Source organism: Notothenia rossii (assembly GCF_949606895.1).
Source record: "Notothenia rossii genome assembly, chromosome: 4".
Classification (NCBI taxonomy): domain Eukaryota; kingdom Metazoa; phylum Chordata; class Actinopteri; order Perciformes; family Nototheniidae; genus Notothenia; species Notothenia rossii.
Window position 1 is genome coordinate 52,294,164 of NC_136902.1, and position 19,265 is coordinate 52,313,428.

The window sequence follows — 19,265 nt, forward strand, 5'->3', positions numbered from 1 at the left end:
CAAACTTTTAATTAACCAAATGAATACCATTCTTTTTTCCAGACAGGCAGAATCTGTAGCGATATCTTCCACAGAGTCTTTCGGGAGTTTGCCTTCTGTAATTACAGACAAGAAGATCTATGCCTGGTGGAGCCCTTTAAATGCCCAGCATGCACACCTGACATGCTGGCTATTGCTGTAGATGGCAATAGAAAGCATTATCGCTTCAAGAAGTCCAGAGGGTCAGTGAAATCATATTCTCATTTTAGTTGTTGTTTTATTGACTAAGCTGAATGTCTTTGCTGAAATGTCTAACTTTCCCCAACTCTGCAATTTCTTTTTCCAAAGTTTGTAGACCATCAGAAAACAATGGTTGGTGTGAAATTACACATAATTATATAAATCCAATTCATAAACATTATTATATATGACGCCTGTAAAGTTAACTCAACTTTAAAATGTTAAATGGTTGACGTTAGTTGGATATGTTGGAGCTAAGAACCAGTTTTGGATATAATCGCTTCATGAAAAATGTATTAAATTGCCCAGGAACCTTTTTCTATGCCTTCCTCTGCCCTATTCCATGCCCATCAATATAAAGGATGTACTTTTATTTTTACCTTTTTACAAGAAGTCAGTAAACTTTTCACTAATGTTAAATAATGGTGGCAAAAGACTTTACACAGAATTACAGATCAAATTCACAAAGACCTTTTCCACATTTATGAAAATGTTATGGCAAAAGCAAATTGGCCACATTAAATAGAGGACACAATCAAACTTATGTATGTATGATAATGTTGCTTACAATGTCTTTCTCGAATTTCGCAGGACAGATGAACCGTCTCTATTTGATGGACTGTTCATTGCCCAGGACAGTAAAGTGTCTGCCTTTGTCGACAAAATCAGGAGCCAGATGACGATTGTAAGAATCTATTCAATCCCCTAACCCTTTATTTATTTATCTTAGCACAGGGTTAAATGTAACAGATTGTGTCTATTTCAGAAAAGTGGTCGTGATGTTTGTGGACCGGCAACATTCACAGCTTGCAGAGAAACCTCACACAAGTCCAGGGCCAAGGTGGATGAGGAAGGACTGCAAATAGCTGTGTGCAGACATGGCATCTTACTACAAGGCCTAAATCACTACCGTGGTGAAATATATGCCTACCCAATGTTCCTGCAGAAGGAGCTGGCTGAAGTTGCGAATGCAACATTCTTTTGTATGGATGTTGCCTGCAGGTAGTTATAACTATTGCAAAATTGGAAGTGTTTGTGGGAAACGTGTTATCTATTTAATTCTTGCACATCCAGTAGATGTAAAGCAAAAAAAACATTCATTTGGATAAATGCTGATGTTGGTTACAAGGATTGTACTGGTAATTTTAAGGACCTGGTTTATCTTTTTACTATTATGCCATCATGCAACTGGAAGAGCTAATTGATTTTGTCATTACAGGTACTGGCCTTATTTGGAGAAGATGGCAGCAAAGTTGCCTGAGCTCCAACCACTTACAGAGATGAAACCTTTTCTCTCTGTAATGCACGCCAAGGCCCACACAGGCAAATGCGAGGTACAGTATGCAAATTAAACATTTGTGTCACTAGATTCAAATGTTTTAGAAATTGTAGTGCACATAAGAATATCATGTAGTATATTCTATTCAAGCCTGTGGAATAATTGTAATAGTTACAAATGTTGACAAAATTGTTACAAAACAGACTGTCACAAGGATAGGCTTCCAAAACCCATTATGTTTATTTTAGTAAATATATCCGCACTGTAGAAATAATGAATGAATAGAGCTTCAAATAACTGCAGTTGTGACATTGTAGTTCAAAGCATAATTCAATATCAGAACATTTTAACTTTCTGAAATTGCTCCTGACACTGATGATAACTAAAGATGTACAGTACAAGAAATTATAATATTGAACTAAATAGCAAGATCTCATTGTTTATGATTCTGAGCAGGTGAAGTGGGGTGGCAGAAGCCAGGAAGGTGCTGGAAATACTGTCGGCGAGGAAGTGGAACAGGTTAACAGCTTCCTCTCAAGGGCAGCTCTGACAACAAAATACATGACCAAATCAGGTTGGTAGAGGAAAACAAATAGTTTTAAGTAGTGCCACATTGTAAAGCTCATATGAATGTTCATGTTTTTGTGTTTACAGCTAGAGCAGATATGATAACCGTGCTGGCTATGCAATGGAACCACAGGAAGGTGGAGAATCTCCACAAGACACTCTCAAAGAGATTTGTCAAAGTAAGACGTCCATGCTGCATTTCAAAATGTATATTAAGACTATCCGAGTTTGTTGTTGTAGTAATTTAACACCATCCTTAGCTACATGTTGTTGAATTGAATGTATTCTGCAATCATTTCATTATGATGGTGCTGCCATGGCACACTGTTCTGCCAAGAGAGTCTCTGTTCTGTTTGTTTTTAATAAAGCACTATAGGTTGATTCATCTGAATTTCTGGATAATAATAATAATAATAATAATAATAATGTTAATCCTGCTTGATCTTGAAAAAAAAGGGACACTAAGGTGATACTTGCCAACCTTGAAGAGAAGGTGTTTAGCATTTCATGTTGTTGTCTGGTCAGTTAATGTGCATAAAGGAATTCAGTAAAAAACAACCTTCTCAACCAACTGGAACGCATATTCACTTTTTCCTTTGAAACATTCTAACCAGACTACACAGAGAGCACAAACTGAAGTGGACAATCTTGAGAGTCTCAAGCAAGAGCTGAACATCTCCCTGGAGGACACGGAGCAGTGGGTGTTGGAGGTCAAGCAATGGGCAGCCACTGGTATGTTATATGATCACTGTGGTATAGATTTGGTTCCATATTTCCAAACATTTGGCTTCATGTTTTATGATTACACCTTGTTGTTTCTGTTTTCAAGGGAAACATGGAGCCCAGAGTAGCCAAGAGGAGCTCCAGAGAGAAATAGATGAAATTATTTATTCCCTCCGAAGAAAGAAACACGACCTCTATCGACAAAATGGTATTTATTATTACGTTATCTAGAAACAATATTTGTTTCTTGTTGTTGTTGTTTGTATTATTAATATTAGTTTATTTGTATTTTGTTTTACTTTACAGACAGCAACCAAACAAGGCAACGCAAACGGAGAAGACTGACAGAGCTCAAGAAGAAACTCAGAGAGAGGATACTGCAGTACAACACCATTGATGCCTGTTCAGAGAAAATTGACACAGAAGCAGCATGCGGTCTGTCTGAGGATGTCATTCTGCCCTGGGAGGCGCAAGGAGATGGTAAGAAACAACTTGTTTTTGTTTGCCCTAGATATTCCATAAATTCAGTTGAAGTACTAGAATACAATCACCAATGTAACACAGAGCTATCAACATAGGTGTCACAAATCATCATGATCACAACAAATCATTTTAAAATAATTATATTGAAAGGTCTGTATGATGTTGCCCTATCAAGTCTTAATAGTCTAGTCTCACTGGGACAGGCATATCTATGGAAACAGTAAAACCCTTCCTGACCACCCTGAACTGCATACTAATGTTGAATCTCAAGACATACTGAATGTAATTCTGCCAACATAGACAGAATTGAAAAAATTCAGCAAGCGGCGAGGTTGAATTTTTTTTTACCAGATTTTAAGGTTTTGGTCAATTTAATTAAAAAAGATTGAATACAAACTGATATTATTTGTTTTATTAGCCTTACCATTGTGGTTGTTATATTTTGTGTTTTTTCCATTATAGTGGTGAACCTGCGCACAAAGAGGCGACTTTTTGACCAGGTTATGCTGGTCAGGCGTATGGAAGAGGAGAAAGTCATCATTGTGAAGGAGATGACCCAGCATTGTCAAAATCTGAGGCAGGCACTGGACAAACTGGACCGCCTCCTTCATCAGACAAAAGACGACATCAGGAACCAAAGTATGTTCCACAAATACCGATTTATAATATTTGCCACTGCCCCCCTCCCAGTGTCAAATGTCTATCACTGAATAGCATCTGTAATGATTGCATTTTTTCTGAATCACAAATCTTTTTAGCTAATATACAGCCTCGGAGTTAAACATTCAAATTGCTTATATGGAACCAACATCAATCAATTAAAAGTTGCCTTACATAGACTGTCATTTTGTCTTTTTATTTTAGTTTCTCCAAGCGATATAACAGAAGAGGGATACAGGGGACTGCACTGCTGTATTTTACACCATCAATATCTTCTGGAGCAGAAACTGAGCAGAGTCACCAGCACCTACAGCTGTATTGGCTCGGACTCGTCTTTTCTCATGATGGAGGAAGACATTGAAGACGGTAATGAGGACGACGAACAGGACGGTGATGAGGACGGTGATGAGGACAACGAACAAGACGGTGATGAGGACGGTGATGAGGACAACGAACAAGACGGTGATGAGGACGGTGATGAGGACAACGAACAAGACGGTGATGAGGACGGTGATGAGGAAAACTAACAGGACGGTGATAAGGACAACAAACAGGACAACGAACAGGACTTAACAAGTCTATTGTGTTGTATGCATGTCAACGTATTAAAACGAGTATTACGATTGAATGGCTTGTTTATTACCTTTTTTTTTATATGATCCTGCTTTGCATTTACTATGTCTGGTATCCAAGTAAATGCCATTAGCAGTTATCAGTCACCTTCAGATCCGAGTTACCTCGAGGGCCAGAGGTTCCCCACCCCTGGTATAAGGTTTTGGTGATCACCCTTATTATCATCATGTCATTTAATCATGATCTGTTTAATTAGCCAATGCTAACATCCAAAGAATGTGTCTAGACTTTACTCCTACAGACACACACTAACAATACAAATTGAGCTAAGTAATACACTCACGAGCCACTTAATTAGGTACACCTTGCTAGGATGGGTTGGACCCCCATCTGCTTTCAGAACTGTGTTAAGTCTTCATGGCATAGATTAAACAAGGTACTGGAAGCATTCCTCAGAGATTTCACTCAATATTGACCTGATCGCATCACAGTTTCTGCAGATTTGTCGGCTGCACATCCATGACGCAAATCTCTCGTTCACCATATCCCAATGGTGCACTGTAGGATTTGGATCTGATGACTGTGGACTGTGACATTTGAGTAAAATTCATTGTCATGTTCAAGAAACCAGTTGGAGAATATTTGAGCTTTGTGACACGGTGAGTTATCCTGCTGGAAGTAGCCATCAGAAGATTGGTACACTGTTGTCATAAAGGCATGGACATGGTCAGCACAACCCGGTATCACGGCAAGACGTGAACATGTGACGATTTACCATGATGGGAGACGTGAAGCTGTCACGATTTCGTCCCTTCAAACGTGACATTTACACAGTATTGTTAACGTGGCCCAACCAGTGGAGATATACCCGGAAATGCCAAGCAAATGCTACCCCGACGGTCGGTTGTTATTATTATCAATATTAATATAATAATGATTTCATTTGTAATAGTCACACTCAATTTCGCTAATTTTCTGTTGCCCCAGCTGGTCGGCACCTCTTTTAGCAGATACAAAGGCTATATTCATTTATTAAATCGATGTGTGTGGATGTGGAATTAACGGACGTGACGTTGCACGATTGCGTTACCAGGCAACAGCTTCGGTTCATGTTAATTTATAAACTCTTCAACTCGAACCGTAGTTATATTTTAAAACATTTTAGAAAGCCTCATGAAATATTTTAATGTACATTTTAAATTAAATGTGAAGGAATGTGTGTATAACAAAATACATCCGTCAAAAACAATACCGGAAACAGACGTAGGCAAGATCCTCGGTTATGGCTAGAAAGGATCCTTCTATTGTAAATATGACGTCACGTTCTCGTTGTAACTCTCGTTGTAATCGGAGCGGCTCGGAAACACATCTACAGCAGTAACATGATGCAACATACACATTAATGCAGCAGCAATATTAATAGAGAAACATCAGACATAATAGTAAAACACTGCAAGGGAACATTTTATTGCACCAGGAGCTATCTTGGGACTTTTACTGCGACAACGTTGACTTGCCTGTGAATAAAAAATAAACCATAGTGTTGGTGATCTACAGTGTTGTCATTCTTCTTTGAACACCAGCAAGACCGCTTTTCAACGATCACACTCCCTGTCATTGACATAATTAATAGATAGTTTAGCTTCTCACCATCATTTGCTGTGGCCAACTGATGTCAGCTCGGTGATTCATGGATTAGCCGCAATGCACGTTGGGAAATGGTGTTTATGCGATGTGAAATCCGAAAACATTTAAAAAAAAAAAAATAATACTTTATTCCGAGTTTGCTTGCTTTTCTCTTTGGAGCTAATCACATAACGGCATTGTAATACATGGTTCGGCTGCATTACATATTACATATCTGCCGTAGTTATCTATCTATAGAGCCCTGATGAGAAGACTTCTATACAAACAGGAAGAACTGCCGCCAAAACTGAAAACGTGACGTGGATCACAAATATATCAGCCATTTAACAACATCTTAGATTTATTTTCACACAATATGTCTCCTTGCAATATCAACAGTAATTCGGCTGACTTTTATATTGGATCCAATTGGTAGATAGGCAGTATTTACACCATAACGGCGCACAGCTGATAAACGGGCACCTAGTGGTTAAAGCATGTTATTGAATTTTATTATTATTATTAACTAACAGAATAAGAGACCTGACAGGTGATGGTCAGACGTTGACCTGGCTGCACAGTCACAGAAGCTGGCTGTGTCAACTGTTCACACTTCACACCTGTACAAATACAAAAAAAAGTTATATGACAGATTATCCTGTTAAACAGCAGTATAATAAGTGTTGACTCACTTCCAGCTGCCAGCAGCAGCAGCAGCAGCAGAGAGAACATGATGATGATGACTCTCATTTCATTTAATTTCAAACCTTTATTTATACAGGTGTATCCCATTGAGATCATTGATTTCTTTTTCAAGGGAGACCTGCTCAAGTAGGTTCCACACGAAACATAAAAACATAAACAGAACAACAAAAGGACATCATACAGCACCATTTACATAACTATCCACATAAACAGGTACCAATAGCTTCCGATTGAGTAGCATCCAACCGAGCTTTAAAAACATTTAGTGGCACCAGATTGCTCAGTTTCCATTTAATTTGCAGACTATTCCAAGACAGAGGAGCTGCGCATCTAAAAGCTGTCTTCCCTAAGACAGTCCTAGCAGTTGGCACATTTAATAAAACCACAGCATTCGATCTCAGGCAGTAGCCACTTACAATTTTCCGTGAGATCAGGGAGCAGATATAAGATGGAAGTTTCCCTAACATGGCTTTGTATATAAAAATGTACCAGTGACTGAGCCTCCGTACAGTTAGTGAAAGCAAACCAGCCCTTGCATACAGGGTACAGTGATGGGTTAATGCTTTACAGTTTGTCACAAATCTCAGTGCACTGTGATACGCAGCATCTAACTTGACCAGGCAATTGGCAGGTGCATTCATATAGATCAAATCACCATAGTCCAGCACAGGTCAAAAGGTCACAGTGACTAGCCTTTTCCTGGCCTCAAGCAGAGAAACAGGACTTGTTCCTGTAGAAGAAACCTAGCCTAACCCTCAGCTTTTTAAGCAGGTTATTGACATGAAGTTTAGAAATGTGAGACAATCATCAAGCCAGATACCAAGGACTCTGAGAAGACGTGAGCTCCTGATCCCCTTTAATCTCCACTGACAGTCTCTTGTGAAGGCCTTATAACTGTATCACAATGGATATTACTGAGTTTGCATAGAACCAAACGTGTTCACGTGTGAATGTGAACATTAATAGAATATCACCTCCCATCTTCAGAGCAATCTGACTATTATAACATTAGCGTTAAGAAAGCTTAATTAAATATCTGCCTCAACATAAGTAACTGGATCAAAGTCACAGTAGCCTACAGTCCGCGGCATCACATCATAATGTATCATATATCTCCTTATCTGAGTCAGCTGAGCCGTATCTGGCCGTGCAACACTTACAGTGTCACATACTGTATGCAGAAGTATTATTTTAAGCAACACATTACGAAACACTCGAGTCAAATGTAATTAAAGTCAGATCGTGTCTTAGACGGGGCATATCATAAACCTGTTAATGTACGCATTCAAACACTTTTTCTTTTACCAGCTGTGTTCACCTTGCAGGTGCAGCTATGTGGCTTTTATCCTGGATAAAGTGTTTGAGTCATGGATGTTTAAAGTCTTCATATTTGTCTAATTATATAGTTGACTTTTCATTCAGGAAGTATACGCGCTGCGCTGTCAGTACGCTTCTCCATGTTTGTGATTGGTCGAATGCTCCAAATACTACCCCTTTTATGTGAACGCGCACCTAACTAGATAGGCACGGCTGGCTTGAGCGATCCACTTGATAACCCGTGTCGTAGTGCCGTTTAGCGAGAGGGCGTATGTTTTGGATTAGGCCAACCGGCTAACTCAAACATATCCAGGTTAGGTTGAACCAGTTTCGTGGTATACCCCCCAGGTCTTGTCCTGACTGAGCACAGGCACCTGTAGCCTTGGCTACTGTGCTCTCAGTGTTTTGTCTCCCTGTTCCTGCCTATTGGCGTCAGCTGATAGAGGTGTTGGTTTTATCTTGTTATGCACAATGTTGATTCTTCTCTCAGAACTAGCTAAATATGGGTCTGGGGTAGAGATCTTCAGAATTGGTTTGGCATCTTTTGTGTCAATTCGTGGCACACAACATGTCTTGTGAATAAACCATCAGTTTGCCATCAAAGTTCCTGCTCTCCTCGTGTCTCTCTGACTCCTGTTTCCATTGCTTCAGAAGTTTCCATCGCATATGAAAGATTTTCACATGTTTGTAAATTATTTTGGTTTCAGTGTGTGTGTTTCACATGGGTGAACAGTATATTTATATGTTATGGAATGAAATACAATGTCAGATTAGGGGAAAGTTAGGGGAGTGCATGTTAATGTGTCTGGAGGTGGCGTGTTCCAAAAGTGTTTGGGTTTGTCTGCCGTGTGTGGGCTGCGTTCCATTTCAAATTGCCGCCTGTACAATGTATGCACCAGTCTGTGATATGCCGATGTGCAGGCCCGCCCCTCCATACACGCCGATCACACAGACTGCGTCTGCCTCTCGCCCTCATCTTGTGGAGGGAGCCTCATCTGATGCGCAAATGCGGCGCAATTGAGCGCGCCACAGTTTCTGCTGCGAGGCTCCACTAGCTGTAATCGGCTTGGTGTGTCCAGGGTTTACACACCACCCCCCCGTCGACGCTCGCGAGGGCCTCATCACATCACAGCCCTGCCGATGTGATATAATGTATAGGACCTTTTTCCTCATGGGTGTCATTCACAACAGACCAATCATGACAGTTTTAGAGAATGAGTTTGTATGGATACACTTAAAACATATTTGTATTTGTCTTGGCTTCAGCTCACTGATAACATAAGAACACAAATAGGCACAACACTTACATAGATGTTTTTTTTATATGTATTTTATTACTCCAAAATAGAAAAAAAAAAGTCAGCCATATTTAACTGGAAAAGTTTTCCTTTGGCTCCCAGGAATTTTTCCACTTCGCCCCACTGTAAAACAGAAACAGTCAATCAATCAATCAATCAATGTTTATTTATATAGCCCAATATCACAAATGTTACATTTGTCTCAATGGACTTCACAGTTTGTACAGAATATCAGTATGACAATACTGACACAGCAAAAAGTATTACTTTTTGGAATATGTAGTTCTACAGTATGTTGACAATGCTATTTCAAATGAGAAGATATACTAAGTCACTCAAAAATATCATGATGAAAGTGCAGTATAATGTATATATTTATATATAACACGTACATCATATATAATACAAGGTACATTTTTTATTTCAAAGTCAATGTTTCATTTGACCAATTCTTTGAATTTGCTGTCTTATCAATGCCCAAACATACAGCACTAAACTTAGACAACTGCGTGCAAGACTGCACACAGAAATAATACTACTTATTACTACTAACTATACTTATAGTATAATTGTTAAGAACAAATGTAACAAGTCAGTAATTACAAAAGAGATCAAATACCATCCAGCCTCACATATCAATCATTTAACCTTTAGTGATATTGATCAATGATAAACTCTATTGTATATTTTAATTTCTATTTCAATGTAGGCTACTTCCCTGCTTATGTGTTACAATCAGACAACGTTTCTAGGGCGCGATGTCTGAATGACGAAGGGCAGAGAACTTGGATGTCTTACTTTATGGCGCAAACGTCTGATAGAGCCATTGATGACATGGCTCCCCACCCCCATGTGATCAACTAAATTCAATTTACTGCTGAGGAACCCAAAATGTTTAAGTTAGTGATCTCAGGGTTGATGAAGTTGGTTGGTAAGACTACTTTGTGGCCCCTGTTCTGCCAGACCCATCAGCTACACTGAAGGAAACTTCAGATTAGATACATACCATCCAGAGCAAGACTGCCACTGCACCAACACCTCGGTATGGCCCTGAGTAAAGAAACACAGATTTTAGGTAAACTTCATTTTTTTCAAATGTCATACATGTAAATACAAAAAGTCCAGTGAAATCAAATGATAATTTGAAATAATAGTAGGTACGATTAACTCAAACATATGAAGGACTGTAACATAGTCAATAGCATTTTCCCCATCAGTTTAATATTTTGGAATACTATTATTATTTAAAAAAATATTTGTACTGCCAAGAATAGGAATTCACCTACAAAGGATTACAAGAAAAAATGTAATATACAAATAAATGGCTGGACATGATGCATTAATGCGACATGAAGCATTACACAAGTACCTCAACCTTAAATTAATAATAAATTATTGTTACTGTAATTTCAATATTTACATTAGCAGTCATGCTTAAGACTGAAACACTCCTTTTAAACAAAGCATACGAAAATCCAATAAGATAAGACTTGGTTCCACGGAAACATTATTGTCATTGTTTATTTATTTAAAAATATTTTCTAAACAAACCTCCCTCATTCGTTCCCTCAGTAGTTTTTTGTAGGGGAAAGTGTCTGACCCTTGATGAATGGGACATTCTGCAAGGAATTAAAAGATGGTAATAAGTTGAAGTTCAGCAATAACCTCCTAAACATTGCCTAACATCACATTGTGCTCAATTAAACTGTTCAAAATGGCACTGAGACTTTTGATACTGCAAAGTCTTAAACAAAACAAAAGGTGGTGTATTCTAATTGTACCGATGATTGTTTTCTCTCTCTTTAACTAATTCAATGTGCAAAATCAAACACAGTTTCAGTCGATGTAAATAAGATAATTACTAATTAACCCGCACATACCATTAATTGCCACTTTATTCCTCGTTGGTCTTCTTTTCTGTGAGGAAGACACTGAGGAGAGAGCAGGAGTCAGGCCGGAGGAGAGAGCAGGAGTCAGCCCGGAGGAGAGAGCAGGAGTCAGCCCGGAGGAGAGAGCAGGAGTCAGCCCGGAGGAGAGAGCAGGAGTCAGGCCGGAGGAGAGAGCAGGAGTCAGGCCGGAGGAGAGAGCAGGAGTCAGCCCGGAGGAGAGAGCAGGAGTCAGGCCGGAGGAGAGAGCAGGAGTCAGCCCGGAGGAGAGAGCAGGAGTCAGGCCGGAGGAGAGAGCAGGAGTCAGCCCGGAGGAGAGAGCAGGAGTCAGCCCGGAGGAGAGAGCAGGAGTCAGGCCGGAGGAGAGAGCAGGAGTCAGCCCGGAGGAGAGAGCAGGAGTCAGGCCGGAGGAGAGAGCAGGAGTCAGGCCGGAGGAGAGAGCAGGAGTCAGGCCGGAGGAGAGAGCAGGAGTCAGCCCGGAGGAGAGAGCAGGAGTCAGCCCGGAGGAGAGAGCAGGAGTCAGCCCGGAGGAGAGAGCAGGAGTCAGCCCGGAGGAGAGAGCAGGAGTCAGGCCGGAGGACACAGGAGTGAGGAAGAGAGTGAACTCAGTGTCAGTCTCGGTGGTAAGAGGTACAGACAAGTCTGATCCTGGGTCTGCGGCCATTTCTGCCTGTGTGGTACAAGGGCCCTCAGGTTCAACTGCCAAAGTCACTATTGAGAAGAAAGAAAAGTAGACGCATGGTGAGTAAATGACCAAGTATAATCCGCCATATACATTTATAATCTGAGTAATTACAGCTAAAAATGAAACAGCGGAACATCAGTGATTCTGTGTTACAATGGCGTTTGTTAGCAACCAGGAAATGACACCACTAAGGACAAACAGATGAGAATGCTGCGTGGGGTCTGGGTGCCGTGTTGGCGGGACGTTGGGGGGCTCGCTGCTCCGCCCTTTGAGGCTCGAGGAGCAGACAGTGTGAGCTGGATTACTGGTGTTGTTTCCTGGTTGCTGTGTGGGGTCTGCGAGACAGCGAGGAACTCAGCCTGAGCGCACACACACACACACACACTCACATCCAGGCTGTGAGTGTGAGTGCGTGTGTGCGTGAGGAGATCCACGGAGCCTCGGCTGAGAAAAGATAAGGCTGAGTGAGTGTGTGTGAGCCGGTACGTCACTATGCCCGTTACGTCACTATACTCAGGAAGATTTTTTTTTGAAAAAGAGCAGCATAGACAGGTATTTTCTGTGTTAGAGTTTTACTCGCTACAGGGTGTACTTTGAGGGTTTGTGACTCTGCAGACCGTTTACATGCAGGAAAAGCTTCATAACACACAAGGGGACGGGTAATAACCAGAAAAGCATGACATGGGCCCTTTAACTGACAAAACAAGACATAACGACATATTTGTACTACTTGGTAAACAGTGATTCACATTTTTTTACATTTAAAACCAGATAACTGGGCAACTAATTTACAAAAAATGTTAACAGATAAATTGCTGAAATATAGCATGCAGATTTGTATACTTTACCATTAATAAGGCTTTCGTAAATCCTCTTTATGGTAACAAGTGCATTGTTACCATCTTCTGTCTCGATTTGCCATGGACAGATGCAATCGGCAAAAACCATTTGTGCCTCTCTTGGCAAGAAGGAGGATGGGACGCCGATCTAACATTTTCCATTTGTGGAGCTGGAACACAATGGACACAAAAAAACAAGAAATATTATGTACACAACAGTTCTAAACATTTTCACACACCTAAAGCCATTATAACTCCATTTATTTTGCCTAAGTGAAAAATGCACTGATGTGATACGTGTGCACATTGAGGAAGGCACCCCACAATTAACCAGGTGTGATTTTAGACCCCTTTTAGGGGAGCCCCTAAAAAAGAACTGTAAAAAAAAAAAGAAGTTTATCGAGCTCGGGTTCACTTTGAGTTTTTTTTACATGGGCATAGTTATTTTTATATGGGTTAGGGATGCCAGCGATTATTCTATTTTTCGAATATTCGTTACAGTCTCCATAATCGAAAATTATTTTTAAAATTCGATTTTATTTATATATATTTTTATTATTATTTATGTATTTCTTTTTTTTCCTGGCTTAGTTTCAATTCGGCGGCGAATAATCAATTAATATTCGCCAGGGCTGTCCGATTTTGATCATGGTCAGTTTCTGGCATGCCTAATATTTGTCCATTTAATTCTCACATTCAGATATCTGAATAAGCTACATTTAGCTTTGAAACATGTCAGCAAGCTATAACCTATATCATTTCAGGTTCAAAGTTCCGCATTAACAGCACTTCAGATGTAAAGCTGGTGTTACAGGGGAATTTTTAAAGGACTGTTCGAACACGGCTCAAAGTCAGAGACTCTGGTAAGCTTAATGAAAGTGCTTTTAAGGGCCTCTTTATTAATACTAACTCTTTCCAGGTCTTGATTGTCTTTCAAGCACTATATTAATATGGGCTGGTTTTGATTCACTGACATTCTTGGTTTTACCATTTATTCAAAAATGTATATGATATTTCATTTATTTTACTTTTGGAAACCATAGTCACATAATTATGTGTTTTCTATACTATGAAGTTCCAAAATAAAATATAAAACACCAAAATGCAGGTTTTTTTGTAAGATATAATTAGAAAAACATGTACATTGAAGCTCTGATTCTAGGAATTACCACTGGCCTGAACTATGTTACTTCTGGTTAAGAAATAATGTTTTACTAAAACTGGGTGCTTGCAAGTACAAACACTATCTAACATCAGTTCGAAAAAATGTGTTATGCCTTTACAGCTTTAAATACAACGGTGACAACAATTTTGCTTAACACATTACATGAAGTGCAGTAATCGTGCACTAGTCTGTACTTCTCACATAAACTTACTTAAGAAATTAGGATTATTTTTAAAAAGTAAATGAGGGCGACTGTTGGAAAGTATAAATCAATTCAGTAATTTAACAATTTGTATAAAAAGATTAAGATCAGGGATTATTTACACACTTTTTTATGATAACTGACATCTGCAAGAGAAAAAAGCTTACCAGTAAATGTGTCGAGTCATACACTTTGTTGACACTGTGGTTTTTCTTTTGCGTGGCCTTCCACTCCTGTGCAACCTTTTCTTTTTGCTTGGAGAGTTTCTCTTTGTAGGGTTGGATGGCACCACATTGTTTGCATTTTTTACTTGCTACTCCTATGCTTTGCCTGCATGTCTGGCACACTTTTTGAGTAGGCGTCTGTAACAGAAACACAGATAATGTCAGGGAATACCAAAAATAAGAATACTATACTACAAATGTTTACAGGATTCATGTATTTTATTATATCGTGAAAAATCTTGTTAAAACAATGAACTCATGTTTTTTTATCTTTTAGATAGGATGAACAAAAATCACAAGAGTAAGGAAAACAATGTTATACAGAGTCAGTCACATGTTTAAAGTGACTGTTATGAACAACCCTAATCTGTCAATATCTGGTTGATCCAAAAGTTGATGCTCCATCATCACAGAAAATAATACTAAAATCATCATTACCAGGGGTGTATTGCTAATTATATAAGTTCTGCACGTGTGCACGCGCAGTTGTGGCTTGTTTTGAAGCTTATGTAACTACTGTCAATTAACACTCCAGCCAGAATCAACAAAGAATGGTCATTTATTAAGTCTGCATTATTGAATAAATGTGTGATTCTTACAGTAAATGCTGCACACAGCTGCGTGATAGTTAAGTGATCAGTGAAGGACCTTTATAAACTAACTCCCTCCTGCTGAGGTACAAAGGTTACTATATAAAAAGTGTGCACATGTATTTAGTATCCTATCCATGTGAATATGTTTTAAGTGGGGGTGGACCTCATGTCCTCTAGGGGGGTCCGGAGGCCCCCGTGAAGTTAAATGCATCAATCTTGTGCACTTGAGGGCAAAATTAACTAAATCTATGAATACATCTGTCAACACCCATATGAAACTTAACTGTATACATTTCAATAATAAAAAAAATGATAAGAATAATACTTTTTTTAAATGTATCTTTGTGCATATTTAACTATTTACTGTTTTGTTTTTTTATGCATTTGTTGTATGTCCAATAGTATGAATTGCAATGATTTCATCGATGTTTTAGATTCATTCGATTTTTTTTAGAGTGCTGTGTGACGTTGAACCTGCGACCTGCAACCTGTGACCTATGAACCTGTATTTGTATACTACCAAAGGAGCTATTGAACCTAAGAACTTGAATTTCCGACTCCTATTGTGGAACATTACAATAATATAAAAGTGTGCCTTGGAAATATGTATTTCCATATATGGTGACCAAACTGTTTCAGACCCACTGAGATAACTTAGACTAAAGTTAACTGTGTAAACATTACATTAGGTACATTAGCCTCTTAGCCTATCCGTTATCATAGCTAGCTAGCACCAGATGCTAACAACCATCCCCGTTTTAGGTGCCGGAGCGGTGTTCCGGCAGTATTACACCCCTGGTCACTCTTCACTTAATAGATAAATAGTATTTAATATAGTTATAAAGAATGTGACGTTTGATAACATTTGGATCAACCGCATGAACCGATGGATCACATAACTTCCATGCTCACGTTAACGTTAGCTGATTCTACTTTTGGCTAATTTAGCTTTGCTATCATTATTCCTAGGTAAACATAGTAATCTTAGTCACTGTACTAGACGACAAAATAAAACAACATAATACATATCCCAAAATGAATATACTTTTGATATCTGACTACTCACGTTTATTAGCTTGTCTGGGAAATAAATGGATGTTGTCTGATGCAGTGACGAGTCCAAAACCCCGGTAAGTTAGCATTTGACCACTTCCGGTTCCCTCGCGTCAGAACCAATGAGATTTCTCCATAGGATTTGGGAAAATAGCTCGAAATAAGGTCTGTGGTCGACACAAATTTAAGAGACGGATCACGTTTTGTTCTACGACAGACAGCCGTGATTTTTGAAGAGTGTACGTGTCTGAAAAACGATGGTTGTTAACTGAAGTTGTCGAGGACGTTGTACGTCATTACGCCGCCTCCCGTTGATTTAAAACGCGCCCGTGGGTCGTAAAGGTATACAGGCTGACGCACCCGTTGATTGAAAACGCTGCTCTGGGTCGTATTAATGGGTCGGAAAACGAGGAAAACAATCGACCTATTTGGTCGTATTAGTTGGAGGACTTGTTGGCAGGACCCCAGTGAGCTCCAGACTATGTGCATTGTGTCAGGGGGCCTTGTGAATGATAACACCCATCATTTAAACGCAAAGACCACGATTAAAAGTCACTTTTAGGGGGAAAACGTCGGCTCTGTCCATTTCGTTAACAAACTGATAGCAAATGGACAAAAGTGTGATTAAAGCATATGCAGGACCCCAGTGAGCTCCAGACTATGTGCATTGTGTCAGGGGGCCTTTTGAATGATAACACCCATCATTTAAATGCAAAAACCACCATCAAAAGTCACTTTTAGGGGGAAAACGCAGCCTCTGTCCATTTCGTTAACAAACTGATAGGCAAATGGACAAAAGTGTGATTAAAGCATATGCAGGACCCCAGCGAGCTCCAGACTATGTGCATTGTGTCGGGGACCCTTGTGAATGATAACACCCATCATTTAAACGCAAGGGCCACCATTAAAAGTCACTTTTAGGGGGAAAACGGCTCTGTCCATTTCGTTAACAAACTGATAGGCAAATGGACAAATGTGTGATTAAAGCATATGCGGGACCCCAGCGAGCTCCAGACTATGTGCATTGTGTCGGGGACCCTTGTGAATGATAACACCTATCATTTAAACGCAAAGACCACGATTAAAAGTCACTTTTAGGGGGAAAACGCAGGCTCTGTCCATATCGTTAACAAACTGATAGGCAAATGTACAAAAGTGAGAAAACGGAGGAGCCGCTGCTCCGATGCTCCAGGCTGTGTGCATTGTGTCGGGGACCCTTGTGAATGATAACACCCATCATTTAAACGCAAAAACCACCATTAAAAGTCACTTTTAGGGGGAAAACGCAGCCTCTGTCCATTTCGTTAACAAACTGATAGGCACATGGACAAAAGTGGGAAAACGGCCGAGCCGCTGCTCCACTGCTCCAGGCTGTGTGTGCATTGTGTTAAGGGACCCTGTGAATGATAACACCCATCGTTTAAACGCAAAAACCACCATCAAAAGTCACTTTTAGGGGGAAAACGTAGGCTCTGTCCATTTCGTTAACAAACTGATAGGCAAATGGACAAAAGTGGGAAAACGGCCGAGCCGCTGCTCCACTACTCAAGGCTGTGTGCATTGTGTCGGGGACCCTTGTGAATGATAACACCCATCGTTTAAACGCAAAAACCACCATCAAAAGTCACTTTTAGGGGGAAAACGCAGGCTCTGTCCATTTCGTTAACAAACTGATAGGCAAATGGACAAAAGTGGGAAAACGGCCGAGCCGCTGCTCCACTACTCAAGGCTGTGTGCATTGTGTCGGGGACCCTTGTGAATGATAACACCCATCATTTAAACGCAAGGGCCACCATTAAAAGTCACTTTTAGGGGGAAAACGCAGGCTCTGTCCATTTCATTAAAAAACTGATAGGCAAATGGACAAAAGTGTGATTAAGGCATATGCAGGACCCCAGTGAGCTCCAGACTATGTGCATTGTGTCAGGGGTCCTTTTGAAAGATAACACCCATCATTTAAACGCAAAAACCACGATTAAAAGTCACTTTTAGGGGGAAAACGCAGCCTCTGTCCATTTTGTTAACAAACTGATAGGCAAATGGACAAAAGTGTGATTAAAGCATATGCAGGACCCCAGTGAGCTCCAGACTATGTGCATTGTGTCAGGGGGCCTTGTGAATGATAACACCCATCATTTAAACGCAAAAACCACCATTAAAAGTCACTTTTAGGGGGAAAACGCAGCCTCTGTCCATTTCGTTAACAAACTGATAGGCAAATGGACAAAAGTGTGATTAAAGCATATGCAGGACCCCAGTGAGCTCCAGACTATGTGCATTGTGTCAGGGACCCTGTGAATGATAACACCCATCATTTAAACGCAAAAGCCACCATCAAAAGTCACTTTTAGGGGGAAAACGCAGGCTCTGTCCATTTCGTTAACAAACTGATAGGCAAATGGACAAAAGTGGGAAAACGGCCGAGCCGCTGCTACACTGCTCCAGGCTGTGTGCATTGTGTCGGGGACCCTTGTGAATGATAACACCCATCATTTAAACGCAAGGGTCACCATTAAAAGTCACTTTTAGGGGGAAAACGCAGCCTCTGTCCATTTCGTTAACAAACTGATAGGCAAATGGACAAAAGTGGGAAAACGGCCGAGCCGCTGCTCCACTGCTCCAGGCTGTGTGTGCATTGTGTTAGGGACCCTGTGAATGATAACACCCATCATTTAAACGCAAAAACCACCATTAAAAGTCACTTTTAGGGGGAAAACGCAGGCTCTGTCCATTTCATTAAAAAACTGATAGGCAAATGGACAAAAGTGTGATTAAGGCATATGCAGGACCCCAGTGAGCTCCAGACTATGTGCATTGTGTCAGGGGTCCTTTTGAAAGATAACACCCATCATTTAAACGCAAAAACCACGATTAAAAGTCACTTTTAGGGGGAAAACGCAGCCTCTGTCCATTTCGTTAACAAACTGATAGGCAAATGGACAAAAGTGTGATTAAAGCATATGCAGGACCCCAGTGAGCTCCAGACTATGTGCATTGTGTCAGGGGGCCTTGTGAATGATAACACCCATCATTTAAACGCAAAAACCACCATTAAAAGTCACTTTTAGGGGGAAAACGCAGCCTCTGTCCATTTCGTTAACAAACTGATAGGCAAATGGACAAAAGTGTGATTAAAGCATATGCAGGACCCCAGTGAGCTCCAGACTA

At 40.2% G+C, this 19,265-nt stretch overlaps 1 protein-coding gene and 2 long non-coding RNA genes across 4 annotated transcripts; 1 reads left to right on the top strand and 2 right to left on the bottom strand.

The window, feature by feature from the left end:
* The first annotated feature begins 89 nt into the window (after positions 1-89).
* Positions 90-4,559, top strand: LOC307036482 (uncharacterized protein). 2 transcript variants are annotated; one of them, XM_079676836.1, is made up of 11 exons: positions 90-221; positions 811-904; positions 986-1,221; positions 1,439-1,553; positions 1,955-2,072; positions 2,153-2,244; positions 2,680-2,797; positions 2,895-2,996; positions 3,095-3,268; positions 3,734-3,910; positions 4,136-4,559. In XM_079676836.1, the coding sequence occupies exons 1-11, from the start codon at positions 163-165 to the stop codon at positions 4,456-4,458; spliced, it is 1,608 nt and encodes a 535-aa protein (XP_079532962.1). In that variant the 5' UTR covers positions 90-162; the 3' UTR covers positions 4,459-4,559. The 2 variants fall into 2 exon arrangements, with proteins under 2 accessions (XP_079532962.1, XP_079532963.1); XM_079676837.1 differs by having other exon boundaries at positions 203-351.
* Positions 4,560-9,213: 4,654 nt separating this feature from the next.
* Positions 9,214-11,465, bottom strand: LOC307038356. Its single transcript, XR_013807977.1, has 4 exons — positions 11,331-11,465; positions 11,002-11,069; positions 10,457-10,500; positions 9,214-9,573 (listed from the first exon to the last, which is right to left on the bottom strand). It is a non-coding gene; the product is annotated as an uncharacterized lncRNA (long non-coding RNA).
* A 337-nt stretch (positions 11,466-11,802) lies between these two features.
* Positions 11,803-16,468, bottom strand: LOC307037145. Its single transcript, XR_013807610.1, has 4 exons — positions 16,111-16,468; positions 14,395-14,589; positions 12,870-13,030; positions 11,803-12,047 (listed from the first exon to the last, which is right to left on the bottom strand). It is a non-coding gene; the product is annotated as an uncharacterized lncRNA (long non-coding RNA).
* Between the last annotated feature and the right edge of the window lie 2,797 nt (positions 16,469-19,265).

What these genes read in the sequence shown, in the direction of transcription:
- LOC307036482 (XM_079676836.1), top strand. Translation starts at nt 163, where the DNA reads ATGCTGGCTATTGCTGTAGATGGCAATAGAAAGCATTATCGCTTCAAG. An exon ending in CCCACACAGGCAAATGCGAG is followed by an intron (nt 1,554 to 1,954) that starts GTACAGTATGCA and finishes GATTCTGAGCAG; the next exon opens with GTGAAGTGGGGTGGCAGAAG. An exon ending in AAAATACATGACCAAATCAG is followed by an intron (nt 2,073 to 2,152) that starts GTTGGTAGAGGA and finishes TTGTGTTTACAG; the next exon opens with CTAGAGCAGATATGATAACC.